The 27,502-nt window shown below is 56.6% G+C and overlaps 9 protein-coding genes across 9 annotated transcripts; 6 read left to right on the forward strand and 3 right to left on the reverse strand.

Annotated features, from left to right (window-relative positions):
- Nucleotides 1-36: 36 nt before the first annotated feature.
- SCHCODRAFT_02536198 (uncharacterized protein) lies at nt 37-3,233 on the reverse strand. The gene is made up of 6 exons (XM_003033324.3): nt 3,145-3,233; nt 2,421-3,091; nt 2,216-2,371; nt 1,342-2,164; nt 1,146-1,288; nt 37-1,094 (listed from the first exon to the last, which is right to left on the reverse strand). The coding sequence occupies exons 2-6, from the start codon at nt 2,940-2,942 to the stop codon at nt 258-260; spliced, it is 2,481 nt and encodes an 826-aa protein (XP_003033370.1). The 5' UTR covers nt 2,943-3,091; nt 3,145-3,233; the 3' UTR covers nt 37-257.
- Nucleotides 3,234-3,709: 476 nt separating this feature from the next.
- On the forward strand, nt 3,710-6,418 carry SCHCODRAFT_02665679 (uncharacterized protein; the record flags this gene model as incomplete). The annotated part of the gene is made up of 6 exons (XM_003032751.2): nt 3,710-4,078; nt 4,137-4,286; nt 4,346-4,481; nt 4,535-5,691; nt 5,750-5,901; nt 5,962-6,418. 6 exons carry the CDS (start codon nt 3,710-3,712, stop codon nt 6,416-6,418), a joined length of 2,421 nt encoding a protein of 806 aa, XP_003032797.1.
- Nucleotides 6,419-6,863: 445 nt separating this feature from the next.
- Nucleotides 6,864-9,238, forward strand: SCHCODRAFT_02699248 (Pkinase-domain-containing protein; the record flags this gene model as incomplete). Its single annotated transcript, XM_003032752.2, has 5 exons — nt 6,864-7,631; nt 7,681-8,512; nt 8,562-8,711; nt 8,795-8,979; nt 9,122-9,238. 5 exons carry the CDS (start codon nt 6,864-6,866, stop codon nt 9,236-9,238), a joined length of 2,052 nt encoding a protein of 683 aa, XP_003032798.1.
- Nucleotides 9,239-9,342: 104 nt separating this feature from the next.
- Nucleotides 9,343-9,713, forward strand: SCHCODRAFT_02228150 (uncharacterized protein). Its single transcript, XM_050342123.1, has one exon. It carries the CDS (start codon nt 9,446-9,448, stop codon nt 9,638-9,640), a length of 195 nt encoding a protein of 64 aa, XP_050201169.1. The 5' UTR covers nt 9,343-9,445; the 3' UTR covers nt 9,641-9,713.
- Nucleotides 9,714-11,693: 1,980 nt separating this feature from the next.
- Nucleotides 11,694-14,001, forward strand: SCHCODRAFT_02619084 (dihydroxyacetone kinase). The gene is made up of 8 exons (XM_003032753.2): nt 11,694-11,762; nt 11,819-11,917; nt 11,963-12,052; nt 12,107-12,124; nt 12,182-12,263; nt 12,314-12,331; nt 12,385-13,000; nt 13,050-14,001. Exons 1-8 carry the CDS (start codon nt 11,750-11,752, stop codon nt 13,878-13,880), a joined length of 1,767 nt encoding a protein of 588 aa, XP_003032799.1. The 5' UTR covers nt 11,694-11,749; the 3' UTR covers nt 13,881-14,001.
- A 21-nt stretch (nt 14,002-14,022) lies between these two features.
- Nucleotides 14,023-16,301, reverse strand: SCHCODRAFT_02619086 (FAD/NAD(P)-binding domain-containing protein). Its single transcript, XM_003033325.3, has 12 exons — nt 16,060-16,301; nt 15,860-15,971; nt 15,723-15,805; nt 15,521-15,670; nt 15,332-15,474; nt 15,197-15,269; nt 15,097-15,144; nt 14,936-15,051; nt 14,760-14,886; nt 14,688-14,707; nt 14,613-14,622; nt 14,023-14,562 (listed from the first exon to the last, which is right to left on the reverse strand). The coding sequence occupies exons 1-12, from the start codon at nt 16,201-16,203 to the stop codon at nt 14,212-14,214; spliced, it is 1,377 nt and encodes a 458-aa protein (XP_003033371.1). The 5' UTR covers nt 16,204-16,301; the 3' UTR covers nt 14,023-14,211.
- A 947-nt stretch (nt 16,302-17,248) lies between these two features.
- SCHCODRAFT_02619090 (uncharacterized protein) lies at nt 17,249-18,523 on the forward strand. Its single transcript, XM_003032754.2, has 4 exons — nt 17,249-17,607; nt 17,661-17,962; nt 18,026-18,177; nt 18,234-18,523. Exons 1-4 carry the CDS (start codon nt 17,413-17,415, stop codon nt 18,350-18,352), a joined length of 768 nt encoding a protein of 255 aa, XP_003032800.1. The 5' UTR covers nt 17,249-17,412; the 3' UTR covers nt 18,353-18,523.
- A 703-nt stretch (nt 18,524-19,226) lies between these two features.
- Nucleotides 19,227-19,976, reverse strand: SCHCODRAFT_02619096 (uncharacterized protein). The gene is made up of 2 exons (XM_003033326.2): nt 19,734-19,976; nt 19,227-19,683 (listed from the first exon to the last, which is right to left on the reverse strand). Exons 1-2 carry the CDS (start codon nt 19,775-19,777, stop codon nt 19,518-19,520), a joined length of 210 nt encoding a protein of 69 aa, XP_003033372.1. The 5' UTR covers nt 19,778-19,976; the 3' UTR covers nt 19,227-19,517.
- A 182-nt stretch (nt 19,977-20,158) lies between these two features.
- Nucleotides 20,159-27,390, forward strand: SCHCODRAFT_02572775 (uncharacterized protein; the record flags this gene model as incomplete). The annotated part of the gene is made up of 14 exons (XM_050343855.1): nt 20,159-20,756; nt 21,222-21,244; nt 21,408-21,561; nt 21,617-21,846; nt 21,905-21,919; nt 21,980-22,518; nt 22,583-24,201; nt 24,252-24,908; nt 24,956-26,015; nt 26,070-26,345; nt 26,398-26,498; nt 26,694-26,813; nt 26,923-27,001; nt 27,103-27,390. The coding sequence occupies exons 1-14, from the start codon at nt 20,413-20,415 to the stop codon at nt 27,388-27,390; spliced, it is 5,505 nt and encodes a 1,834-aa protein (XP_050201170.1). The 5' UTR covers nt 20,159-20,412.
- Between the last annotated feature and the right edge of the window lie 112 nt (nt 27,391-27,502).

Genomic DNA, 27,502 nt, shown 5'->3' on the forward strand with positions numbered 1-27,502 from the left:
AGCTAACAAAGGCACTGAGGATGCCAGGGCCCTGAGAATACCAACTTGGATGGCTGGAAAGGACACTGAGCTATGGCATAAACGGACATACATCATGGATTCATCGAACTTTGTTGGTATCCCAATCACAAAGTTCGATAGCAACCCTTAGCGTTCCCTACTATACAGTCGTAAGGTTCAATTTACGAACCTATCGTAGCTGTCATCGTGCACACAGCCTACATATCCAGATAGCTAAGCTGAAGGGCCTATCCATGTTACAGTTCCGCCTGCCTCCGTTTCTTCTCGGCACGATGAGCCTCCTTCGAGTCACTGTCCCCGTCCTCTTTGAGCGTCTCGTCGTCCACCCACGAAAAGCTGCGCTTGGCGATGACAGGGGCACCGATATGCAATCGCTTGTCGCCCTCCTCGTCCGAATGGGCAGTCTCGTGTTGTGGGAACAGTACCATTCCCGAGCGATGACTGGAACACGGTGGAGGAACCTTCGCGACCGAGTCATCATCTTCATCGCGTTGGTCGACCTCATTCTCGGGTGGGAGGGACCCGGCACGCTGCGGGGATGTGAAGGATACAAAATCGCCACCTATCTGCTGTCCCCGGGACTGGCAGAGGAGATGGCCGATCATCCACCACATCAAGGGGTGCGGCGGGCTGTTCACGTCCAGACGCTGGTAGTAGCGCATGAGGTAGTTGCGTATGAGGTAGAGTGGCGCTTGGACGGTATCCGTGCACACAGGCGGCAGGACCGAGAGTGTCTTGATCAACGTCCTGGCATCCTTCAAATGGTCGAAACGTGGTTGGGCAATGACGACGCGTCCCGGGAAGAGTTCGCGATACTTGCTTTCGTGGACTTCGACGTCGTAGGGCGGCGCTAGGAACGGGAGTTGCAGCGTGTGGCAAAATAGTAGCCAGAGAGCGATCCACCAGACGGATTCAAGGTCGTGAACACTGCTATACTCCCATACATCCTCGGGCATTGAGTTCAGGTGCCGTCTGGCAAAGATAGCCTCGATGAAGTCACTGTCGTTCGCCGTGTGCCGATCGACCATAAAAGTCCCCGTCATCACTTCAACAGCCATGAAGTTGGGGGTACCCTAGACGAGGTTGAATACTTGATGAACACGAAAAAGCGTGACAAGGCGCACCGTCATCCGTGAGGGTTGCGCCGTCGCGGCCGCGTGCGTGGTATACTCGAAGTCGCCCAGCACGCCGTGCCTGTCGACGGAAAATATGTTGTAAGGGCTTATATCGCGATGGCAGTACTTTAGACAATGAAGGATGAAGAGGCCTATACAGTGTAAGCAAGCGTGCCACTTCAGTGAACTTCGATATGGAACTGACCGTACGTGGCATCGGACAATGTACTGAATGCCTGCTTCACGGACTGGATCTTGTCTAGCGGTGTCGCGAGCAGCATGACGGATCGATGATGGACGCGAGGGGCAGTTGGTTGCGCGAAAATGCCGGGAGTCGTAGAAGGCTCGGCGGCCTTCTTCTTATCGCCTTCGACCCCTTCCTTCCGGCTCGTACGAGCGCTGGCGGCCTTGCTGGCGGCTGGAAAGTCGACCGTCGTAGAGGCTTTAGTAAGACTCAAAAATTGGCGACGATGAGATGAGTCGCTGTATCCCCTGGCGATGACGGCGCGCGTGTCGTCGTCGCGCCCATTTCGTGCCTTGACACGTTCTCCCGCTATGATGGGCATGAAGAACTGCTTGCGATCGACGTTGGTGCCATGTTTAAAATCGACGGGAGGCACTTCTTCCCATTTCTTCACGTTCTTCACGAAGTCGGAGACATCCTTCGGTGGCGCGCTATACTGCGACCAGTCGTGTGCCTCGACGCCAGCCATGATGGCATTGTAGACATCGACTTCGAGCTGGCTTTCGCGCCCCAGCCAGCCGTCTTTGATAGCGAACTTAGCGTCGCGAGAATCGTCGTCCTCCTTGTACGCGCGGAAGATACGGGTGCAGCGCCCGAAGTTATCCTGCGCAGCGTAGTTCTCCAGGACTTGTGTGGTGATGTAGTACTCGCCGCCCACTCTGACACGGTACCGCTCATCCTTTGGTAAATTGGGATGAAGCTTCGTCATGGTGTGATCGTAGCCGAGTTCGTCCCTTGAGGCGAAGGCGAAACGCGCGTGCATGTCAGCAAAGGTACGATAATCCTGCAATGGCATCGCTTAGCGACGCCGATACACATATGATATACCGCGTACCTTGTACATGTCGAAGCTGTTGCTGACGATAAACAACTCGCGGTTCATGTGCCACAGGCGAACGCTCGTGTTGTGAATTGTTACGCCAAAGACGAAGCGGCGAGTATAGTCGCTGCGCATAGTTTGGTGCATGTTCCAGACAATTTCCTGATAGTTCTAGAGAGCCGATATGTCCAGAGTCATCAAGTGGTACTAATTGACTCACATCCACCGCGTTGCAGAGCCTTGGCTCATATTCCTCCGACGGGGCTACGAACCCACCCGACGGCTTCATTCCAACCAGGACTCGGGGACCGTCAGGGTGGGCGTAGGTGTAGACGTGACCATATAAATTCCTTGTATCGTTGCTTCGAAGCTGATACGTCGGCTGCAAGTGCGGAGCAATATCCCGACAGCACTCGACAATTTGCGCGGCGATACTTTCCATGTCGGCGAAGACATCTTTCTCGTACTCGCCGCTGGTTGCGCGCGCCTCCGGAGATTCGATAAATGCGGCCCAGTTAGGCATGCCAGACGACGAAAGGGGTGAGGGGTGTTGTGTGAAACCCTTTTTCCGAATGAGAACCTGAGAGCGCTGCGCGAGCTTGTCCACGAGTGAGTCGACGTCGACGGGCGAAGGAGGCATGTAGTAGCCCATGAACTCGCTGATGGGAATTTCGGGGAGGCTTTGGATGTGTTCGCAGAGCTCAAGACGGGCTGCAGAGAGGCCGTCGTCCTCGTCGTCCATTTCGGCGTTGTCTCTATTCGTTCGTTTGGCGGCTGACTTGATGCGGCTTTCGGAATGAAGAGAGGTACGGAAGGGCGAAGACAAAGATAGATCTAAAAAGTGACACGGGCTGGCCAGAGAGCCGTTATCAGAGTAATTTCAGCCAAACGCTGTGATGACCGAAAGGTTAGCCATTATTCGATGGCCACATGCTATCACCTACCTGAACTGAGAAAGACGGGGTGCATATATGCTATGTATGGCTGAACTCAAGGCGGCGGCGCAGCCTGATCGTAGGGTCAAGAAGATTGTGGCACAATGTAAGTCTCAGTCTGAGTCTAACCTGAAAAGCGCCCACACGTGATATTGCACGCCTCCTACGGCATTTGCCGATTTGCTCTTTTCACGATGAGGTAGCAGGCTGCAGGTAAGATTTGCCGTGGGGAGTGACTCTGATACGGTTTCTCTTTCGTCTGTGATCAATTAAACAATGGACGTGAATGGTGCTGCATAGCGGTAGACTTACATTTCCCTGCGGGACGGAAACTGAGGCAGTCCGGCTTGAATGAACATCAGTCACAATATGTCATTGACAAGCCTTGAAAGATGCCACATATAGTGGATATAGAGAGCTGCTCAGAAAGAGTCTCGTCTGCCGCGCAATACGGTAAGTCGCGCTGCATAGGTGTAGGTCCAATTGTGTGATTGCCGAAAGGGGATTGTTCCAGATGTAGCCTTGCTATACGCCTTCATTAGCGCGCCTATAGCGCCTGCTGTATTCTCCCCTCATGAGCAGGATCCCTCCGAATCTCCTGTACCTAACTATCTACAATCCGACCTTGAAGCCAGCTCGACCCGTACCCAAGGATGACGAAGATGCCGAAGAGCAAGCTCATATCATCTTCTATACCTCGAAGGACCGCGCCACCTCCCGGGATAAGATGCTCCGCCAGGTCGGCCTTGCAAAGGCGCTCGTAAACTTCTCTGCGTGCGTCGCTAGTGATTTTGTGGCTATAGCTTACTCTTTTGACACTATCTTCTCCGTCTTGCTTGCTGCCTACAGCGCGTTCAACGCCAGCGAGCCCTGCGACAACGTCCATTCGCAAACGAAGCGCATGCTAATGCTGTCCCCGGAACCGGACTTTTGGATCCACGCTGTGAGTGCCCGTGCGCGGCCGCGGAACGTGAGGTCGTTGATTGAGCAGTGCGTTCAAGGCGATCGAGCTGGCGCGCGTGCCCAAGCCCGCCAGAGGGAAGGACAGCAAAGACAAAGCGAAGGCGGCGCCGACATACGAATACGATGAGTCGTCAGTGAACGATGTCGCGGTGCGGGCGGCGATGCTGGCTGCGTACGAACGGTTCAAGGTGCGTGGTTGAATGAGCGACGAGGAAGGGAGGGCTAATGGTGGGTGATTGGAGTGCAGCTCACGCACGGATCTTTCGCGTCTATACTGGCAAATTTGGGCCAGGAGGCCCTGGAGCTGCAGCTTGAGCGCTTCTTCACTGTATGGGCGTGGTCCTGGGAGTTTGGCGATGGAATAGAACTGGCAGATACGCTAGGTGTGTGTGTGCTCTCATCACAGCAGGTTTTTACTAACTACGGTTGTTTATAGCCCCCGCATTACACCCCCTCCATCGATCTCTCCTCCCGATTCTCGACGAATTTCTGCAAGACATTCAAGAGCCCGCATCCGTCCTCCTCATCTCTCCGCCTTATGTCGTGCCATCGAGTAGCTACAGATACCCCGCCAGTCTCTCCCGCCACCTTCTTACACTTGCGCCGGTCTCTCGACCAGCTAACACCCCATCTACGTTGTCGGAAACCACCATCCGGGAAAAGCCTCCGGACGATGGTACTATCAATTTGGAGAAGGATAAGCAGGACCGCGGGCCAGCTGCTGGTGGGGAGCACGGTTTCATGGGGCTACCGCAGTTCAGCATGCCGAAGCTGAATTGGGGAGGATACCTGACCTTTGGGAAGAAGAAGGGGGATGGCGAACGACGGAAGACGAGCGCTGAGGTGACGAAAGACACGGCCACGGAAGAGGAGATCGCGAAGGTGAAGGGCGCAAGTGAATCCGCGCAAGAAGATAGCCAGAAAGGCGACAACGCGCAAACGGCCGACGAAAGACAAGAACGAGAATCCGAGGCAGAGTCATCCGAGGCAGACTCGACTGCACCGGACGCAGGCTCAACGGCACCAGACGCGATCTCCGTTACCATCGAGAGCGAGGACAGCGTAGCGCAACCTTATACCGACGCCAACGTACCGCAGCCCGGTACCGATGTCGGAGTATCGCAACTCATCCGGGCAGACAGCGTTCCGCAGCTCAGCCTCGCAGAAGCCAAGGTCGACCTCTCCGCCCTCGACGACGCGATGTCCTCAATCAGCGTGCCGCCGCCATCGGTCGCAGCGTCAGATGCGCCGTCGGCCATAGCGTCAGACGCCCCGCCGCCCATTTCGACGCCGGAGGCCGGTCTAGCAACAACAGAAGGCGGCTTAGCGGTGGAAGGCGAGATTACCCGACCGACTTCGCGTGCGGAGGGCGAGCTCCTGGCTGTCGAGCGTGATCTCCAAGAGCACGATGCGAGAAACATCAAAGCGCAGGATAGTCTACCTCCGCCAGAAGACGACTTCCCATCGCCGGAGGACAGCCCACCCTCGCCAACCCTTGAAGTGCATAAGGAACCGCCTGAGCATACCGTCACGACCGTACACCTCGAGGGCGCGGATGGGCAGACGAGGCGAAGGAAGGTCGCGCTGTATATGGTGCGTTTGCCTAGCAGTGATGATGTAGACAACGATACCCGTACTGACCCACTTGTAGAGGAGCGGACTCACGCTCGCGTACATCCCCGATGGATTTGACGACGACATCGCCCGCGCTCGAGACGACTCCCCGTCTTCGGGTGTAACGGACAAGATGCCTGCTCTGTTTGATGCGCTCGAGACAGCGACGACGGCGGAGGAGCTGGGAGGGTGAGTGCGCTCGCTGCGGAATCTACGTGAAGACATGCACAACTCACTCTTGTTGAATAGGTCCCTGGAGTCGCTACCTTCCACCTCAAGGATTTTGCAACCCAAGGATCAGCACATCATCTCCACGGAGAATTTTTCCATTGCGAGCTCTGGGTTTTCTTCCCGGTCAGAGCATTTGTACAACATTCAGCAGCTTTTGGATGGGTACGTCGTGATCCTTCGTCTCTTCCCCACCCTCTTCCTCTCCTTCGTAGCTCTGATACCGACCTTTGTTTCCTACACCTTCTCTTCCCGAACATATGTACTCACCCTCCTCCCAAGCGATCCCGAGATTCGGGAGGTCTTCTCTCGGGGGCAGAACCCCCAATACTGGCACGTCGGGCGCAGAGGGCTCGGGAACGACAGGAAGGAGGACATTGCGGGCGACATATTCATGGAAGTGTTCCGGAAAGAGGCGAGCTTGGCTGATGTGGACAATGCGGTGGTGGCGAGTATACGAAAGAGTGGGCTGGAGTGATGCTTTCGATTGAGTTGGAGCATCAGAGTGATGCTGCAGAGGTGTTGGCTCTGGTGAGGGTGCTACAGGTGATGGGCGCTCTATGTTCGCTGACAGGGCCACGTAGTGACCGTAGTCGGGTGGTTTCGTGCCGGACGACAGCCGTAGTCACTTGGTAACGAACATCGTGCCCATCTGACAGTCCGCCCTGGCGTTGAAGCGCTCGAGAGCGGTGCTTGCTCACAGTAACTGCTCTGTGCCACGCTTGTAAGCGTCAAGTTCCTGCGCTACATATACCTCTGTGTATCTAGAGAAAGTGAGAGATCAAAGGGCTCAGAGCAATGACTTTCTTCTTCGTAGAGGCCAGCCAATTTAATCTATTCGAACAATGTGGCATGTGATCAGTGACAAAAGTAACACCAGAAGTGTGACATCGTGTTGCCAAGGTTGTTCGTCGCCGCCGTCGATGAGCTCGCGGCATTCGAAAATCACTGTCGAATACCACCGGCCATCCCGCGAGTCCATACAGGAGTACAACGCGCTGCTGTCGGACGCCAACTTGGCCGCAAAGAATCGTCCAAATCGCCCCGCGCCCCCGCCTCCATCACCCTCCGTCCTGCACAAACGCCCTCGGAAGCACAGCGCACCCCCGCCGGTCACCCTCCCTTCTTTTTCGCCCGCAGGATCGCCCTCTCCGCCGCCCGCATCTGCCATGGTCGCCTCATCCACTGTCGCGCCCCCGCCACGCCCATCCCGCGCGAACACCGCGACGCTCAACGACATCTTCGGCGATGGCGCCAACGCCGCCGCTGCAGCCGCCCAGCAGGAGTCGTCGCCCCAGCCGCCTCCGGTGCCCTATCCCGAACGCCGCCTCTCCGACCCCATCTACACCGACGTCCCGCCCACCCGCTCGCGCTCGAACACAAAGACGATCAAAAAGTCGGGCGGCGTGCTTGGCTTCATGTCCGATTTTCTCAACAATAACAAGCGACCGGAGATCAGCACCCCGTACGACCCTGTGCACCTCACCCATGTCGGCTTCAACTCGTCCACGGGCGAGTTCACCGGCCTGCCCAAGGAGTGGCAACAGCTGCTCCAGGAGAGCGGCATCTCGCGCAGCGAGCAGGAGAAGAACCCGCAGGCGGTCATGGAGATCGTCAAGTTCTACCAGGAGGGGCAGGGCACGGGCGAGATCTGGGACAAGATGGCCATGGGCCATCAACAGTCACAGGCGGTGAGTAGTTTTGGTGCCGCAATCTAAATCATTTGCTCATCGTCTTCAGCAACAACGATCACCGCCTCCACCACCGAAACCCAAGGCAGCAACAGCGCCCTCAGCATATCGCCCTGCTCCTTCCGCGCCTTCTGCCTCCACTGCGCTAGATCGGTCCGTATCACAACGAACGGCCCACAAACCGCCATCGCAGCCGTCGATCGGACGCGCGAATACCACAGCTGGTCGCGATTCCTCTCGTCACCCCGCCGCTGCCAGCGCGAGTCGAGCGGCACCTCCAGCTCCCGGTGGCGAGCGCAGAGAACACAAGGCTAAGCAAACCCAGCAACCCTCTGCCGCCGCTGCCAGCCTTGCCAAGGTCGGCCAGGCCACTCCGAGGAGGCGAGAGAAGAAGCCTGGCGACAAGGAGGAACATGAAGCTATCATCACGCGCCTCAAGCAGATCTGTACTGACGCTGATCCAACCCGGCTGTACCGTAACCTCGTCAAGATCGGTCAAGGTGCTTCCGGTGGCGTGTACACCGCTTACCAGATGGGCACGAATGTGTCTGTCGCGATCAAGCAGATGGACCTCGACAAGCAGCCGAAGAAGGACCTCATCATCAACGAGATCCTCGTCATGCGCTCGTCGCGGCACCCAAATATCGTCAACTACATTGATTCTTTCCTCTATAAGAACGATCTATGGGTCGTCATGGAGTACATGGAGGGTGGCAGCTTGACGGACGTGGTCACCGCGAACCTGATGACTGAGGGCCAGATTGCGGCCGTGTCCCGCGAGACGTGCCAGGGTCTTGAGCATCTGCACCGTCATGGAGTCATTCACCGTGATATCAAGAGCGACAACGTACTGCTCAGCTTGAATGGGGATGTCAAGCTCAGTGAGTGCGCGGGCCGCTCTCAAGGCCGTATGCTGACAAGATCTTGCAGCTGACTTCGGGTTCTGTGCTCAAATATCGGAGGGTAATGCGAAGCGAACGACGATGGTTGGCACGCCATACTGGATGGCGCCCGAAGTCGTGACGCGCAAAGAGTACGGACCGAAGGTTGACATCTGGAGTCTGGGTATCATGGCCATCGGTGCGTATTCCGCACACTCAACTAGATTTTTCGCATCAAACACAACATTGGCGCACACGACACGCACTGACCCCTCCCTTCAGAGATGATTGAGGGCGAGCCGCCGTACTTGAACCAGAATCCGCTGAAGGCGCTCTACTTGATTGCCACGAACGGCACGCCGCAGATTGCGAACCCGGAGAACCTGTCGGCGGTGTTCACGGACTACCTGAAGCAGACGCTCGAGGTGGACGCGGAGAAGCGGCCGGATGCGACGCAGACACTGCAGGTGCGTCGAGTATCTGGCTTTCGGACTCGGATCATCCTTTTCGAACCCATGCGCTTCCCGGTTCTATTCCGTTTCGGTCTCGCGAGAGATAATTTCGTCATACATCCTGCGCTCGCATACGAAATGCTGACACTTTCTACAGCACCCCTTCTTCAAGCTCTCGGAGCCGCTGCGGACGCTGACGCCGCTCATCAAGGCGGCGAGGGAGATTGCAAAGAGCAAGAGTGGCGGTGGTGGCGGTGGCGGGGGGCAGCACTAAGGCCAGCACCGAGACTGCCCTCTGGGAGCCACGCTTTCGGCCGTGCTGCTGCCCCGAGGTGCCATACGCTGTCGTATCTATACTTACATATCCGTCGCCCGCGCTTCGCCTCGCCCATGCTCTTACAATACACACCCTCTACACGCAGCGTCTACTCTGCGATTGGCTCGATGCCTTGCGCCTGACACATTGCGATTGCACCTGCCTATGCCAGGCTCCCTCCACGGATTTTCGCGTCATCTTCTTACGTTTCCCCGTACATATACAACATACATGCCCTCGTTCCCTTCTTCCATCTTCTACTTCTTTATTTTCCGGAGCGATGACATGACTAGACGTTCGTTACGTATGGATGGCCGGGCGGGGTACTCGAGGAGGATCCTGGTCCCCAGAAATTCGTAGGAGGGTTCCATGGTGCGTGCCGTGGGTGCAGTGGATAACGTGTGGTCGTGCAGGCGCATCGTTGGGTGCCTCAGCTAGGGCGAACCCTGTGTAGGCGTTGAAAAGGGTTTCCGCGAGCGTGCTGCTTGATACCCTCTAGCTACGGTCACGAAGGACACGAATCAAACGAAATGTAACATGTAGCCTCGAGTTTTGGTGTGCTATCTTGCTTTGACACGATGTACCGAAGGCTGAAAGCGGTATATTTTGGAGATTCGAGGATGCAACCTTGCGGCATTCCTTTTCCTCGCCTCTCCCTCCTTTCAATAAGACATCGCCCATCTCTCGTCACAAAGTCAAGGACAGGCCCGCTGTTCCCCCTGACGGATACAGAAAATACCGATCCCCGGATGCAGGCGGGATTTATGGCAACCCAGATTGTTCCGCCTTGTTTGGTCGGGGCCTTTGACTTTGTTTGCTCGCTTGGCAGTTGCCTTTCTCGGTATATTGATCATTGATCACCTGACTGGTTGAACTTTTCGACAACCAGAGTCGACAGTTGTATGGGCGATATATTGTCCGGAAAATACCTGCGTACCAAAATGGAAAGCTCGAGGCTAAGATCGCTCAAAAATCGGAAGCTGAGTGTCGAGGGCGCGAATTTGCGAAGGTCTGGAAGGGACTTAGTCGTGGGGAGCCCTCGCCGTGACCTGCTTAGGGCTAGTCGTCGCCGCACGTGGTTGGCTCTATGTCGTTGCCGTTCCCCGTCTCCCGCCTCCCGCCTCGCACGTGGCGACCGACAGTCAACGGCGACACCGCCTCGGCGCTTCGCTGCCTCACAAAGTAGCCCACAGATAGCTAGTGCATTTTATAAGACCCTGTTGAGTGCCTTCCCGCGGCCTCAACACCGCTACATAGGCCGCTGTCGTCGTCGTGAGTGCCGACGAAGGGCGCATCAGAGGCGCACGGCAAGTCCCGGTGCACCTCGAATGGGACACATGTACCGGCTCGGACACACTCGACTAGGGAGTGAGTCACATATGGCACGTTAAATGACTAAGTCCCTTCCAAAGCTTCGCAAATTCGCGCGGTCAACACTCAGCTCCCGATTTTTGAGCGGACTTAGCCTCGAGGCTTCCATTTTGTTACGCGGGTATTTTCCGGACACTATATCGCCCATACAGTTGCCCTCCTTTCTATACTAATGCAACAAAATATGCAGATGGTTTCCTGACGATTGTATCTGCCCTAAGATGGCTTCATCTTATCCATTCAGCTTCCAGCTGGTTCACGTCGGTGTATAGCCTGCTCGTTAATGACCTTTTCGCGAAGCGGTTCGGGGCAGACTCTGCGCACTTTCGCTGTCGTTCTGTCCGATCCTGCGAACCTTTTGGTGTGTTGCGATAGCTAGGTTGCTCGTCACCGCAGCCTCTCCGCTTGATTGTAATCCTATCTGACTTTCACGCTTACTTCTATGCCCAGTTCAAGTCCTCAAGCACAGTTCGGAGATCAGCCTCTGAGCACGCAGACATACGCCCTAGGGGAATTCCCATCACTCGGTACGGCCTTTGACCTGCATTCCTTCTCGAAGATGCAAGATCGCCGCCCAATGTAGCGTCAGCGGTAACATAATGAGCAAGGATGTTCTATGACATAGGCGGGGACGTCGAGGCCAACATTGTAGCGATTCCGCGTGTGGCTGTCTGTACTCGAGGAGCGGACCCACGGAATGCTCCAGCGGACGTCACTGAGTAGAATAGCGCCTCATCCTCAACCTCATCCGAAAGTTTGTTGTGGCGCGGTGACGGAAAGATCGATCGCTTCAGAGGACACGAACTTGCCTGAATCTCTGCACGAGGACTGCGTACAACTGCGTCCCCCTTCCTCGTCCGGAGCTCGGTCGATAAGAGGAACAATGGGCGCCTGAAATGGCATGAAAAGCACCAAATCGAGCTGATCAGCTCGCATGTTTTGTTGTGCCGACCGCGGAGGTCTGACGTCAAATACGTCGGACCGAGCACCGTCCCCCGCTTCTCCAACTCGGGTTGTCGGATTCGAAATAGTAAATACGGGGCCCACATAAAAGACCTGATACTCGATGCGATTTTCATTCTTCTCCTCCTGACCGCCATGTCCATCAACAGTGAGCGCGATGGTCATCGTTCGCGACCGCGACGCCGACGCTTACCGCACGCCCAGGCAAGCACTTCTTGAATACCCCTGAGACGCTCGTCGTCGACTCGCTTGAGGGCCTCGCGAATATCAACCCGAAGCTTTCCCTTGACAAGCAGAACAAGAGTGCGTCCATCGTATGATACATCGGCGCGTACTAACCTCCGCCAGTCCTCCACATCGCGAAGCCGGACAGATCTAAGGTCGCGATCATCTGTGGTGGTGGAAGTGGACATGAACCCGCGCACGCAGGCTTCGTTGGTGCGTCGCGCGACTTGTCGATGAAAAGGATCCTATACTGATACTTCCTCGCAGGTGATGGCATGCTGACTGGTTAGTCGACGCGATATTCACCCTGCGCGCCTATCTGATGATCCGTTACCTCATTAGCTGCGGTTGCTGGAACTGTGTTCGCCTCACCAAACTCCTCCCAAGTCCGTCGCGGCATCGATATCGTGGACAACGACAAGGGGTGCGTGACTTGCCGCAGTCCTGCTTCTAGCGCTGACATGCATCGTATAGAACCCTCATCATTGTCAAGTGAGCAGCACACATGAATGCCCGCTAGAACCGTTGGCTAATCGAAACCCAAGGAACTACACTGGTGACGTTCTCAACTTCGGTCTCGCGAAGGAGCAGTATGCCGCGCTCCGCCCCGACAAGGCAGACAAAGTCAAGTTCATCACCGTCGGCGATGATGTCGCCGTCACTCGCTCGCAGGGCAAGATTGTCGGTCGCCGCGGTCTCGCGGGAACCGTGCTCGTCTACAAGATCGCCGGTGCGCTCGCTCAGAAGGGCTTGAGCCTCGACGAGATCTACAACGTCTCGCAATATGCTGCCAACCGCGTCGCCTCGATCGGTGTTGGTCTTGAGCACTGTCACGTCCCGGGAACGGCAGCGACCACTTCGCACTTGTCAGCGGACGAGATTGAAATCGGCATGGGCATTCACAACGAGAGCGGCGTCAAGCGCCTCAAGCCCGCACCTGCGTTGTCGGAACTCCTTCCTCAATTGCTTGACCTCCTCACCTCGACCTCAGACCCCGAGCGGTCGTTCGTGCCCTTCAAGGGCAACGATGAGGTCGTCCTTCTCGTGAACAACCTTGGTGGTGTTTCCGAGCTCGAGCTTGGTGCAGTCGTCGCAGAGGCACGTCGTCAACTAGACAAGCGTGGCCTCAAGGCCCTCCGCGTCCTCGCTGGCACCTACATGGTGAGCTCAGTCCAATCATAGATCGCCTCTTGTACTGACACATGAACAGACCTCTCTCAACATGCCTGGATTCTCCCTCACCCTCCTCCTTCTTCCCACCGCTGGCGAGAAGGACGCACCCTCAAAGGAGACCATCCTCTCCGCCCTCGATGCCAAGGCTGATGTCCCCGGCTGGAAGTGGTCATCCGCCTCCCCTGCTCCTGAGCAGGTCGCCTTCACTCCTGCAGCTGCCGCGCAGACGCAGAAGCCCACTGGCTCCCCCATCAAGGCCAGCGACCCCTCTGGCTTCGTCGCGGGTATCAAGCGCGCCTGCGAGGCTCTCATCGCCGCCGAGCCCAAGATCACCGAGATGGACAACATCGCAGGCGACGGCGACTGCGGTCTCACCCTCAAGGCCGGCGCGGAGGGTGTGCTCGCGAAGATCTCTTCCGGCGCGATCACGGGCGACAACATCGTCCAGAGCGTGATTGCGATCGCGCAGGTCGCGGAGGAGGCGATGGGCGGGACGAGCGGCGCACTCTACTCGATCTTCTTCTCCGGCCTCGCGCGCGGCATCCAGAGCTCGTCCGGGACGGCGACGCCGGAGGACTGGGCGCGGGCGCTGACGTTCGCGCTGCAGAACCTGTACACGTACACGCGCGCTCGCCCGCCGTCGCGCACGCTCGTGGACCCGCTTGACGCGTTTGTCACACCGCTGTCGAAGAGCACGGACTTCCCGGCGGCGGTGAAGGCGGCGGCTGAGGCAGCGGACAAGACGAAGGACCTGGCGGCGAAGGCTGGGCGTGCGGCGTACGTAGAGGGCGACCGGTTGAAAGAGGAGAAGATCCCCGACCCGGGCGCGTGGGGTGTGAAGACGGTGTTGGAGGCGATCTTCAACTGAGCGCCGGGTGTTGTGTGGGGTAAATCTGCAAAATGAATGTATTGTAGTGTATCTTATTGTCGTCGTACTAGATCTTGCTTACGCGCTGACCCGTTTGCAATGCACTTGACTATCGGAGGGACTTGACGAGGACTTGCTAAAGCTCCGATGCAGGGCGACTAGTGCCACTCGCAAGAGGTGTTAGACATTCAGTTCGTGGCACGAACTCGTCTAGTCTATCCAAGAAATCCGTATCACAACCAACACGAACCCGTATCCCAAAGCATGTACAAGAAGCATACAGAAACAATATACTCTCTCAACGTCAACGCTCGTCTCTCCCTCTCCCTACTCATGCCGCCCCATGGTCGGTGTCCATCCTGTCCACCAAAAACTTCCCCCACTGCAGCCACCACTCATCCGCCGCATCGTGCGCGTCGTAATCGAACTGCACCAGCGTTTTCGACCACACTTCCGCCGACTCGTCGTCCTCCTGCGTGAGCGGCAACGCGAGGGCCGCGTCGCGCTCCGTGCGGCTGGGGCCCGGCGGGAGGCCCATGAGGCGGATGGCCTGCAGCTCGGAGGCGAGGGTCTGGACGTTGCGGAAGGTGCGGATCTTTTGGAAGCCGTCGAGGAGGATGGGAAGGTAGGCGCGCTTGGAGAGGCGGGCGAGGAGGCGGGCGAGGGTGAAGGCGGCTTCGAACTAGAGAAGTATGGATGAGAGAGAGAGGGGCGAGACGGAGTCAAGCTTACGGCGATGGTACTGAGTTGGCGATGGTGAGCTTTATTAGTCTGGATGCTCGAGAGAAACAGTGCGCAAACGCTTACTCATTGTAGACGCCGTAATACTGGGTTTTGGGTCAGCAAAGAGGATAGACGATATGAGAAGCGACAGCTTACTGGTGAGACGAACGCAGAGTTACCGATGAGCGCAATCTTACGCTCCTTGTCGACGATTGTGAGCGTCTCTGGCAATCTTTGTATCTCCTTGCGATACGAATGTGCCAAGTCAAGTAGCTCCTTCACCCTGAGCAGGAAATTAGCTCAAGAGCCACTGCAACGGACAAGAAACGTACGTCGGGTCATACAGGTCGACGATATCCTTGAGCTCTTCGCGGATATCGAGCCCGGTGTCGACGTATTCTTCCGTCATCACCTTCCCGAGGACGAAAATATATACATCGGGATCGTGCTGAAAAGCGGTTAGCGAGGTAGGACGATGTGAGAGATCCCTTACTACCAAGGAGCTCATGCCCATGGAGTCTGACTCCATCCAAACTTTGATCTGTGCCGGTTTAGTGATGTCGACAGTACTGCCGCTCTAGCGGGGCACATACGGTGTCCTTTTTCAGTAGTGGTGCGAGTCGAGGGTTCTTCTCCATGTCTTCTGGAAGGATGGAGAAGGTGACGCTGAAGACAAGGCCATTACAGTGAGCGAAATGTCGGAGAGAAGCGATGAATATGGGACATACCCAAGAACAGTACGAACGCCTATATCGTACATCTTGCTCAACGGGTCTTGATCTGATTCGTCCGAGTCTGGCGTATCCTCTCGCCGCGGAAGCGGCGGGATGAACGACCGTGAGATGCCATTGAGCCCATCTGCACCAATGACCTGGACCGGTTATCGACTGAACTATAACTTCTGCTGCCACGCCTACCAAGTCGCCTTCAATGGTGTCCCCTGACTTCAGGTGCAGCACGGGGTTTCCCGACTCCGTTGAGGACAGGCTGACGACTTCCTGGTTGTACCTGATGTCCATCTGCACGTCGCGACAGAGACCTCGCAAGAACTGCATGATGTGCGAATGCTAGTGGTCGGTCGTCAGCAACGGTGTACGTCAAAGGTACAAAAATACTGACCGAGCCCATGTAGAAATTCGAGCCCAGGTCGCGCATGATGTTGTCGAAGAATTCAGACGTGCCGACGGTGCGCGCGGTGCGGCCTGCGTGAAATAAGATAGGTGAGCTGAACGTGCATGTCCTGTCACGCTACCGACCATCGATGAACTCTAGCCCAGATCCGGTCCGCTGGCGAACCGACGTAACCTTGGGCAGCTGGCTGAAGAGGCGTGCAACGTTGGGCGGACTGCGTATCCCACGCTCAAAGACCTACACCTTGTGAGTTGTGGGCGTTGATGGCACGCCAATCACCGAACAGGCGGCGAAGAAGTGGGTGCGCACGCGGAGAGACTCTCACCTGGCGATCCGCGTCCCCCTTGTCCACTACCACGACCTGGTGACCCGCCTGTTGCAGCAGGTAGGCGACTATAAGCCCCTCAAAACTTGCACCGATTACTAGGCATCTTATGGGGGAGACGGAATCGGGTAGGGGGACAGACATGGGAGGGGGGTGGGGAAGGTGGAGGTTGAAAAGAAGGTGATGGGGACTTCTTGCCGCTAACGTCCGACCTCGATGCCATGAGGGGCTCCGTCGTGCATCATGCACTTCTTGAGGGCCGCACCCTGGGTATCGGGCTGTCATCAGTCCCATGAGCCCATTTGATTGGCCGCCGCCTGGCCGCACCCCGAGCTGATAGCAGAATGGGGCTCCCGCAGCATTTTGCTACATGCAACGCTCTTGTAGACAGCGCTCGCCTTCATGTCGCAAGCGTCTCAAATGGTGTACGGTGCAACCTGACCGCTAGGGATTTTTCTGTGTATTTCCTTCACCATCTAACGGCAGTTGCCGCATGGCGCATGCAAAGCGCAACAAACAGAGGCGCGCACCTCTACCGCCCTTCCATCTTCGTGCTCACCGTCTCTCACAGTCCCGGGAAGCTGCCCAGATCTGCTGTGGTCGCCAGCGGCCGCGTCTGGAGGAGCCGACCTCGCCTCGTCGGTCACATCTTCCGAACACGCACTCGCCAATGACGCGAATGCTTTCCAAGCTTTCCCAACGCCAGATTCTCGACCCGAAAGCTCCCGGCCACGATGCAAATCCTTCGCACCTGACATGCCGCCCACTTGAAGATAAAGTCAAAGTAGGCCGAAGGCGCTGGATGCAGTCCGAGGCGCTCGATGTGTTCCGACTCGAGATGCGCCCCTGCCTCAAAATTGACTTGAAATTCCTCCCACTCGGAAGACTGCGCTTGCATCTTTGACCTGAACTAGTCCTACTATATCTTACCGCCGGCCTAATTGACCTCCTTGTGCACGCTCAGGACCCCCACACGTGTATGACCTCGGCGCCATGCACGCCGTCATCATAGGGCATACGAACGGCGGGGCGCTCCCGACCGCCACGGCAATTCAAGCTACCGGGGAAACTCGCACGCTTTGTTCGAGTATGATAATCGATGCTGCCTCGATGTTCCCAACTTTCCTAACGTGGACGTCCTGAGCGTCCTCAAGGCGCTTTAGCGCCCTCTTGCATCAAAAGGGTGCATCATACACGATGTTTCCCCTTGTTCTTGATAAATGATATAAGTAAGCCTTTCCCTCGCTCCAAAATTCCCCGTGTACATACGCATTCCCTCTTCCACGATCTCCTTCCCCCTATCCCTTTCCCCTCCACTTCTTCCCTTCCCCTCTTCGGCGGACGGTCCTCACGATGACGGCAACAGTCATCGAGGTAGCTCTTGCCCTTCCCTTCGTCCTCGCTGCGGGCGTCCTGGGCACTGTGGCCCTTACGCCCCCCAAGGCGGCGCTACAGCAGCCGCCCGATGCTGAGCAGGCTCCAGAGCGTCAGACCTTGCTCGAGAAGACCGCGTACAGGAATGTTGCAGTAACGAACTTCATGGAGAAGGTACACTGCGCCACGGCGAGATCGTCGCTCCTATCTCACCGATCCTTCCCCAGAGCTTCATCTGGATCGCCACCCTCCCTGACATCCTCGCGCTCGTCTTCGGACGACTCCTCCCTGATTACAGGATCTCCCATCTCATCCTCCGCCCCTTCTTCCGCTCATCCGGCCACCCCGAGCTCGTCTGGCACTTCACGAGATCGGGCCAGTGGGCCCTCCCCTTCGGCGTCCTCCTCGTCATCGCGGGCGCCGCCATCCGCCTCGTCTGCTTTCGCCTCCTGCGCCGCATGTTCACCTTCACCCACACCATCAAGAAGGACCATCAGCTCATGACTACCGGCCCATACAGCGTCGTGCGGTGCGTTCGCACACTCGCGCTCACACCCGCGGACCACACTGACTTTGACCCGCGTCCGTCTAGGCACCCAAGCTACACCGGCGTGCTCATGGTCTTCTGGGGGAAGGTCGTGTGGCAGACGGCACCCGGGTCCTGGATGAGGGAAAGCGGCTTCCTGCATACGGCGCCCGGGATCGCCATCGGCGGCCTGGTCGTGGCCTTTAACGTATTCTTCAGTAAGTTCTGCCTTCTGCCGTTCCTTCTTTGGAGCCATCTGACCCCCATGATACAGCTATCGCATTCATGATACGCTGCAAGGAAGAGGACCGCGCGCTTGAGAAGGCGTTCGGCGAGCAATGGCGCGCCTGGGCGGAGCGCGTTAGGTACTGCCTCATTCCGGGGATCTTTTGAGATGAACGAACACTCACGACGGTGACGGCGATGACACGAATGTTGTAAATGTTGTTGTAAAGTGTGTATATACTGCGGAACACTCTGGCTATCCTTCTATTTACCGATGTATGTACAATGTACCAATAGCTTTGTTTCCCCTTTCTCAATTTCCACTCTTGTGTTCGTCAAGGCAACACCAAAGGAGGTCAAGCGAGTGTCACTGCAAGGATACAGTAGCTCTCTAAGCGAAATCAGGCAAAGCTAACTATCGTAGCAAACCGTAACGTGAGAATGCGGGCATGCTTGTATTGACTCTACGAAAGTGCCGAGGCATTGGCCATCTCTGGCGCAGCATCCTTAGGTTCTTCGGCATTTGCCGGCTGCTCTGGGGGCCTTTGATGTAGCCGATTGTATCCTGTCCTCGAAAGGTTCGACCTCTGCAAGCAAGATGGGCCTTCCATACGCAAATCTCGTCTCAGCCTTATTGCCATAGGGCACGCAACGAAAGAACGTTAGCGAAAGATTCACGTACGACCGTGACGAAAGCTTGTAAGTTCAGACTCAAGAGGGAGCGATGCGTACAATATATTGTCTTTGAAGGTGTTGCATCAGAAAGGGCTTAGAGGTCAGCGTCGGTGGCATAGGCGAGATCGATGCAGCTGAGGAGAGGAGTGTGGGTCAGCAGAGATAATTTAGGACGGGCTCTTCTGAATTGTCGGATCCGGTGGGTAAACCTGGGTTCGGATATGGAGGTGTGAGGTTGAGTGAGCGCAGGATGTCGTCACGTATACACACTCGGCGCGCGCGCACTCGCCTACTTCCTAAAGTCGAGGCATCTTTTCGAGAGTCACCAGTGAAGCACTCGCACTCAGGGTTCAGAACTCCGCAGACATCCCAAGAAAAAGACATTGATACAGTGCAGAGGTGGTATACGAACCGGATACAGGGAGTCCCAAGTTCAGGTCAACCGAGCGACGGGACGCAATTAGCGGGAGGGAAGGTAGAGTACGTGCGATACATATCCAAACAGTCCTTCATCGTCAAGAAACGTGGGAGGGAGAGAGTCCGATCGCGAGCATGCATGCATGCCGCAGCATTATTTTGGTCACTGATCGCGGCGGCGACAGCGACGCGAGGGAGGTAGGACATTCGTGTTTCGGCGTGGCCGCAGATGGGAAGTAGCTCACTTGAGAAGAGCGCTGCGGCGGCGGGTGACGAGCACGAAGCCCGCGGGGACTGGCTGGCGGTTCTTGCGCGACGAGCTCGTCAGCGCCTTCCAGGCCTGCACAAGCGGACGGGAGATGGGTTGCTTCGACATGGATGCGGTGGAGGACGAGGGGGAGGGTGACCTGTCCACCATGATTAGTGGCAAGTCAAGAAGAAGTAAACGTCGACGCACCTGCCCGCGGTCGAGCTAGCGCGAACATAGTGGTAGTTGGCCATTTCGTCTCGTGAAGAAAGATTGTGATTGATTAGGATGGCGTGAGTAAGTGAGGGGCTCGGGTAGTAAAGACAGGCGTTATATGGTGTACAGAGACGAGACGACGGTGGTGGAGTGGCCCAAGGATCCCGGATCCAAGAGGTGGTGGTGGGGAATACGAAAGAGTGCACGGACCGTCCGCTTTTATATCCGACCCGCCGCTTCTTTGATGTAAACTTTCATCGGGTCACAGAACCGCGTGTGCAATTGTCCCGAGATGGAAGCGGAAAGACAATAGACCTTCCATTGATCACCGAAAAGGGAACAATGGAACGGAGGGCACAGACAAACACGGACAAAGGTGGATTTCTTATTGTTCCGCGGCCCATGAGGTTCTCCCTGGCGCCTTTCTCACGTACGTCCCGAAACCTATTCTCCGCAGGAACTTCCCGCAGACGATTCCGGCCGTGAATAGGACTCGACGCTGACCACTGCTGAGCTAGACCGCAGCCGAAGTTCAATATCGCTCTGACGCTTCGCTGGCACCACATGGCGATGTCGACATCCGAGGGCTCGATGTCGCACGCAGCACGCCAGTTGTGAGCGGCGCCGCTGAGGGCTTTTCTCTCTCCGTCATCGTCTGCAGCTGCAGACGACCATGCCCACTATGTCTGCGTCCTCGCCTTTTCGCCACGCTCGCCCGCCGCTGTACGAGAACACGGGGAGCACGGCCCGCGACTATCTCATGCTCGAGCGGAATCTGCTTACGCACCTGAAGCTTGCTTTGCTGCTCTCTGTAGTCGCATCCTCCGTGCTTCTGAAGGCGAAGATAGTTCCCTCGGAGGGCAATGGTTCCTCGGAAGGCGGGAGGAGGTCTGGATGGCTGGCCTTGGCCAGCTTTGAGTTTGCGGCCGCTTTATTCACTATTGGCGCTGCTGTCTGGCAATACTTCGACGCGAGCGAAGATATGCGAAGAGCACGACCGTTCATGGAAAGTAGCAGGTATGATTGGCCGTGAGTGATCAAAATGAGGCGCTAATATGATGGTGGAAGAGTGCACACCGCAATCATGACCGGCGTCGTCACTGTAATCTTCACGACGTGTATTGTCTATCTCGCTGTTGACATTTAAGCCTTCGCATGGTGAGGATTGTCCATGCTTCGTCGAGGCTTCGTCCTGACATTTGCGGCTAGATATCCTGGTGTTCCATCGTCCTTCATGTCTATACCCCAAGTACAATCAAACCTGTCATACCCACCTCATCATGTACGTTTGCGTGTTCACTCGCTCATTTTCGACACTGATCTTGTATCTACAGGCCACCATGCCATGTCAAGCATATTTTTTGACGCTGTACCATATATAATTTACGAAAAGTTGCTCCATATACATGCCTGTTTCTGGCTACTGCCACTGGTCCTTCTCACTCGAATGCGTCCTACAGTGGCATTGTCACCGCCTTGAAGACGTTCTGCCATAAAGCGCAATGGTGTGTACGCACGAACCTATCGTTTGTTGACAAGTCCCGTCAATGAGCGTGAGAATGTGATTGGACAATGTGCTGCTCGCCCTGATCACATCAAACGCGTCTTTGTTCCCCGGTGCGCGCACATATCCCATCTCGAATGAACGCCGCGCGCGTACGCACCCAGAATCCCTCATGAGTGCCGAAGCGCAGAAGCTCATCGAAGAGATACGCGACGGCTATGGCTCGGGACGCAGCGCGCAGGCCAAGATGCAGCAGGACCCCTCCCTGCAGGCGGTCATCGGGAACCTGACGACGACGCTGGAGAATGCGTGCAGGAAGTACGTGATGGGTGAAGTGTGCTAGAGACGATGCTGACCTTTATGCTGAACCCAGCGTATCTGAGGACCTGTACGCCAAGTCCCCCCACTTCATCCTCGAGATGGTGCAGAATGCGGACGACAACAAGTACGCGGAGGGCACGAAGCCGACGCTCACGATCCGCATTGAGGACGATGCGGTCACGTTCTCCTCCAACGAGCTGGGCTTTGAGCCCGCGAATGTGCGCGCTATCTGCAGCGTGGGCAAGAGCACGAAGAAAGGGATGTCCGGACGATGCTACGTTGGTGCGCAGGCCGATCTCGAATGCGCACGTGCTTGAATTCACCTTGGTGTCCCCTATAGGCGAGAAGGGAATCGGTAGATAACCCTCCTTTACTTCTTGCAACATCTTGTCTTTCTGACATGCCGCACATCCAGGCTTCAAGAGCTGCTTCAAGGTCGCCGACGTCGTGCACATCGCGTCGCGCGACTTCCAATTCAAGTTCGACAAGCGCGAAAAACTGGGCATGATCACACCCATCTGGTGCACCGATCATCCCGTCACAAAGGGCCAAACCACCTTCCGCCTCGAGCTCTCCCCTGGCGAATCTGGCGCCGCGCTCGCCGAACACGCCTCGAAGCTCGAACCCAGCCTCCTTTTGTTCCTCCGGCAACTGAACACCCTCAAAGTCGAGACGGCTTTGTCCGGCCAAAACCCGCAGATCATACACTTCAAGTACAGGACCACGAACGACCCGGACGTGATCACCCTCACGCGGTGGGAGGATCACAGGACGACGCGAGATACGTACTTCATCGTGCACCATACTGTGCAGGGGATGCCGGAGGAGGAGAAACGTAGGGGCATCAACAGCACGGAGGTTACGCTGGCGTTCCCCATCGACAAGGAGGGAGCGCCACAGGCGCGCGCAGAATACGCGCATGCTTTCCTTCCCTTGAGGAAGTATGGCTTCAAGGTTAGCCGCTTATATGCTGCTTGTTGTTCCAAGCTAAGGTCCTTGACTGACGTGTCCTCCTTAGTTCATCATTCAGGCGGACTTCCTGACGCCAGCGAGTCGAGAGGATATCCTGGAGGAAAAACCCTGGAATATCACGCTCCGTAACGGCCTCCTCGCTGCCGTCCTTGCTGCCATCGAGCGCTTGAAGATCCGGGAGGCGATGAAGTTCACCTGGTTCCGCTTCCTCCCTCTGGAGACTGATGTCAGCAACGGCTACTTCAAACCTCTCGTGGCCAATATTCGACATACGTTGGCTGCTAAGTCACTATTTCTGTCTCAGGATGGAGAGTACCATACAGCAGGACAGCTGCTCATTCTCCCTGATTGGGCCGCGTATCAGGAGAAGGAGGACGACAAGCATGTCACCAAGCCCCTCATCCCGGAGCAATATCTCCCATTCGTCTGGTACCTTCACTCGTCGTATGATACCAGCATCAATGGCGACGGACCCCTACTGGAAGGGCTGCGCTTGAAGCGCATGAACTCGGCGCAGTTCATCAATGCGCTTCAGGCCATGGTCAACAAGCGCGCGCACGAAGGGCGATCACCCGCGTGGTTCAATGCCGTGTACGACAACCTGTATCGTATCTACGATGAGCCTTCGAACCCCAACCAGAAGAGAGGGAGGAAGTCGTATCCCTACCAAACACCAATCGAGGCCCTCAAGCTTATCCCCCTCAGCGACGGCACCTGGGCCAGCAAAGTGGACGGCCTGAAGATCTATTTCGACTTTAACCTTGGCGATATCCCGGACGACCTTGGACTTTATCGCCTGCGGCCCAGTACCGATCTGTCCTTTGTCCCGCGCGCTTTCTACCATCGGATGGGGGTGCAAGCCGCGAAACCGGCCGACATTGCAAAGCAACTGATAGAGAGGCATCGCCATAACCCTCCCACTGAGCTGGCTGCCTTGATCAAGCACGCGCGGTTCCTCTTCACTCATCGCGAGACTGTGCTTGGGGCTGTGAGCCTCGGTCATCTTCGGGTCATGGACTCGCGGGGTGACCTCGGACACGGGAAAGACATGTACCTGCCAGGAGAGTCCTCCGGCCGATTGGAAAACGTCTTGCCCTCACCGCCCGCGCGCTTCCTCCACACCGCATACATCGAGCAGTATTCCAACGACCCGGCCCTGCAGAAAAAGTGGCTCAAATGGCTCTCCGATGTGAGCAACGGCTTGGGCCTTCACACCTCGCCGCGCGTCACCGCGGACGGCAAGCTTTCCGAGGAGGCGGCCCTCATGCTCGAGAAAGTCAACACCCGCCAGCTGCTCGCCATCCTCAAGCGCCACTGGTCAGGCGACCGCGGCTCGACGAGGCTCTCCCGCGACGCGCAGACGCAGATATCAAACACGCTCGTGGAGTGCGGCGGCGTGCAGGTGCAGTTGCGCCAGACGTATATCAAGCGCAACTCGCTAGCGGACGATACGAGTGGGTTGCCGTTTCTGCCGCTGGACGAGCCGGAGAACCCGGAGTGGGATTTTCTGAGGCGATTCGGAGTGTCGAGCGAGATTAACGGGTCGTTCTATCTGAGGCAGTTGAAGGGGCTGCAGAGTCAAGGGGAGGCGTTGAGTGAGGAGGATATGAACGCGCTGTATAGGCAGCTGGAGACGAGGTTCAATGACGATGCCGTCGCCATTCGGTCGGTTGTCTTGTACTGTCGCATAACAGAGTTGCTGACGTCACCTTCAGGGAGGCATTCCACACCTTACCGCTCATCTACAACTACAAGAAGAAGGAATGGTGCGCGTTCGCCGATGCCGTTTGGACAGGACCGGCGAACATGCGTTTCAAGACCGCGGTGCAGACGCTGTATCCGCACCAAGAGGCCTTCTACTGCCGTTGCCTTCAACTCGCCAAACCCTCGCATGCGGACTTGATCGTCAACGAGGTCAAGCAGCTCGTCAGTCAGCTCCGCGACGAAAACCTTGCGGAAGGCAAGCTGAAGGAGATGATCGACCTCCTCACCGAATTATCGCGCTTCATCCACAAGAATCCGGAGGAAGTGTCGACGGCGACGAGTCCTTTGCACGCGCTGCGCAGCGAGCCTATTTTTCCCGTCCGCCTACCCGACTCTGGGGACGTGGCTCTTCGACGAGTCACTGATCAGCCTTTCTACGTGCCGGACGCTAGCGAACAGTTCATGCATCTCTTCGATCAGTTTGTGCCTATGCTTGCTATCAGCTCCGTCCAGCACACCAAGATGCGCGCCCTATTAGAGTGCAAGATCTTTGACGGCCTTGTCAGGCTTGAAGATGCTGTTCAAACGGAGAATCCCGTTCTTTTGAAGAAACGCAGAGACGACAAGCTGACGAAGAGCTATCACGCCAAGCGCGAATACTTTGTTAGGTGCTTAGATCTTTTTTCGGCATAATACTGCAGCTAACGCCACACAGATTCTGTTTCGCGCACCATGGCTATAAGCCCCCAAAGCAAGTCAAGGACTTCCTCTGTCGCCTTAAGAGCTTCAAGATCTTTGTCGCTGAACACGTTGGGCTCACGTATTCTCTCGGCGACGTCAAGCGAACAGTAGAGGCGGAGATGTACTTCAACGAGAAGCAGTTCTTTGTCTACCTGGACAAGCGCCAGGTCGTGCCGGCGTATAATCACCAACTGCACATCGCGGGCAAGCTTGCTTCTCTCTTCGAGATGAACGAAATGGACGTCATGTTCGTTATCCAAAACGCTTCAGGCGCTTTGGACCAGCGCTGTCGCAATCAGAAGATACCATCCCTCGACGATGACGCGTTCGATAGCTTTGAGTGGCTGAGGGAAGCCAACGACGAGCAGTCGGGCGACGATTCGGACGAGCTCGAGGACGAGGAGGATGCACCTGCCGCCACGCAGGCTGGTGGGTCGCGCACTACAACGCAGCGTGGACGCCCGAAGCAGTCCCAGCGCACGCAGCGTGTTCCCTCCTCCAGCAGGTCCGCTTCGCCAGAGGCACCAGCGCCGACGCAATCCGCACGACGTCGCTCAGGGCAGACCCAGCCCGTGCATCCGCTCCCGACGCCGCGCCCGTCCACACAGCCAACGACGCCGGGCGCGGTTGAGGACGAGCTGGAAGAGGAGGAGGAGGAGGTGCAAGAAGACCAGTTTGGCGAGGACGACATCGAGATGCTTGCGCGAGGAGCAAAGGCGAACGCGCACCTCGTTCGTCAACATATGCGTGATCGCAGCGGCCGGCGACGGGGTGTGAAGCGGAAAGCTGCGCAAGACTTGTCGGGGTCCGCGGCGAAGCGGGCGCGAGAGGAAGGCGATGGAAATGGGCAGGGCGGTGCTTCGGGGTCGGCAGCCGGGGCGGATGCGAAGGATGAGGAGGAAGAGCCGGACGTTGAGATCGAGGTTGAGGAGGATGAGCTGGATGAGGAGGAGGACAGCATGCAGGTCGACCCGATTGACGACATACCGGACGACGCACCACAACGAGTCATTGACGTTATGGGAGAGCATTATGTATGTGGTTCTGCGCTCTACTACTCTGGACTACCGTTGACGCTCACTGCCCAGGTCTTCTCCCTCTTACTTACCATCCTGCCTCAGTTTGGCGCGGAAAACTGGACATCCGCAAGACGTGGGCACATACCCGATTTCGAGCCGTACGAGGGGGACGCCGTTGGGAACATCACGTACAAGGACGTCCAGGGCGAGCTCACCCGCTACCTGCGCGGTGGACAGGATGTACCGACGTGGGCGAATGCGTACCCGACGTACCATATACTCGTGAAGACGACGACGGGGGCGCACGAGACGCCGTTCACGTTGAGTGAGCGGGAGGTGGCGGCGGTAAGTGTGCTAATGCAACGCAACGTATGATCACGAGCTGATATTGCCTCAGGCCATGGATATGTCGATGCCAGTTGGGGAGGATGCGGTACCGACGGACCTTCTGGTAGTCATGCGGGTTTCTGGCCCTCGAGGCAGCCAGAAGCTGCAGGCGTATGTTGACCCTCTGACTTGTTTGGGCCACAAGATTTTCCGCATTCGTTCAGAGCTTGTCTGTGCACCTTGCGAATTACTTTGACATTATTGTATCAATTTTGTACTTCTCGTCACTAACCTATTGCCTATCTTCCTTACCTTACTGACATACCCTATTGCACCTAACTGTGCAGTAATCATATCACCTTGAAGAATCGTCACCCGACTATTGCACGACGACTGTACAGGCTATCGGAAGGATTTGTATTTTGTTCAGTACAAACGACACAGCGGGCACAACCCAGAGTCCGATAGCGACATGACGAACGGCTCGTAAGATAACAACGTACACATACAACATATACATGGCCCAGGCAATGGTGATCGTCCGTGGTCCTGATCATAAAAGGGCATGAAGATACAACATTGACTTGACGCATAGTCTCCCCAGCACGAAACCCAATCCGATGGTATACCGGAGCTTGCTATGCAAGGACGAAGATGAAGGGGGAGAGAAGAAGGTCCTGTAGTCAAGTGATTAACAGACTCGCGAACCGATGCCAAGGGAGAGGGGGACATACCATGAGCCTATAGTACAAATTGGGGGGCAGATGACAACTAGGGTCTACCCGCGGATCTCAAATACTCGCTGCGCAAGTTCCGCGAGCTTGATTTTCGGTGCAATCGCGGGGACGAGGTCGAGGTGGGAGATCCAGACGCGCCGCTGCCTGGGCCGGATGATGAGAGGTTCGAGGTGTTGATGGGCGCAGGCTTCATGGGCGTGGCGGGGGTGGACATGGTGTTCGTCATGGCGCTTAGGCTGGTCGTGTGCGCGCTCGGACTGGGCGCGGGCTGGTCTGGACTGGGGATGGTCGGATGCACTGCGCGAGGATGGCTAAACCAAGGATGAGCGTAAATAGAGGTCGTAAGGGTGAGGAGAAGAGATGCACACGCCTATCCGTGGTATGAACGACTTCCAAATCCGGAAAACAATAGCACTGAACAAGCGGGAGCTTCGACTT

Source organism: Schizophyllum commune (assembly GCF_000143185.2).
Source record: "Schizophyllum commune H4-8 unplaced genomic scaffold SCHCOscaffold_4, whole genome shotgun sequence".
NCBI lineage: Eukaryota > Fungi > Basidiomycota > Agaricomycetes > Agaricales > Schizophyllaceae > Schizophyllum > Schizophyllum commune.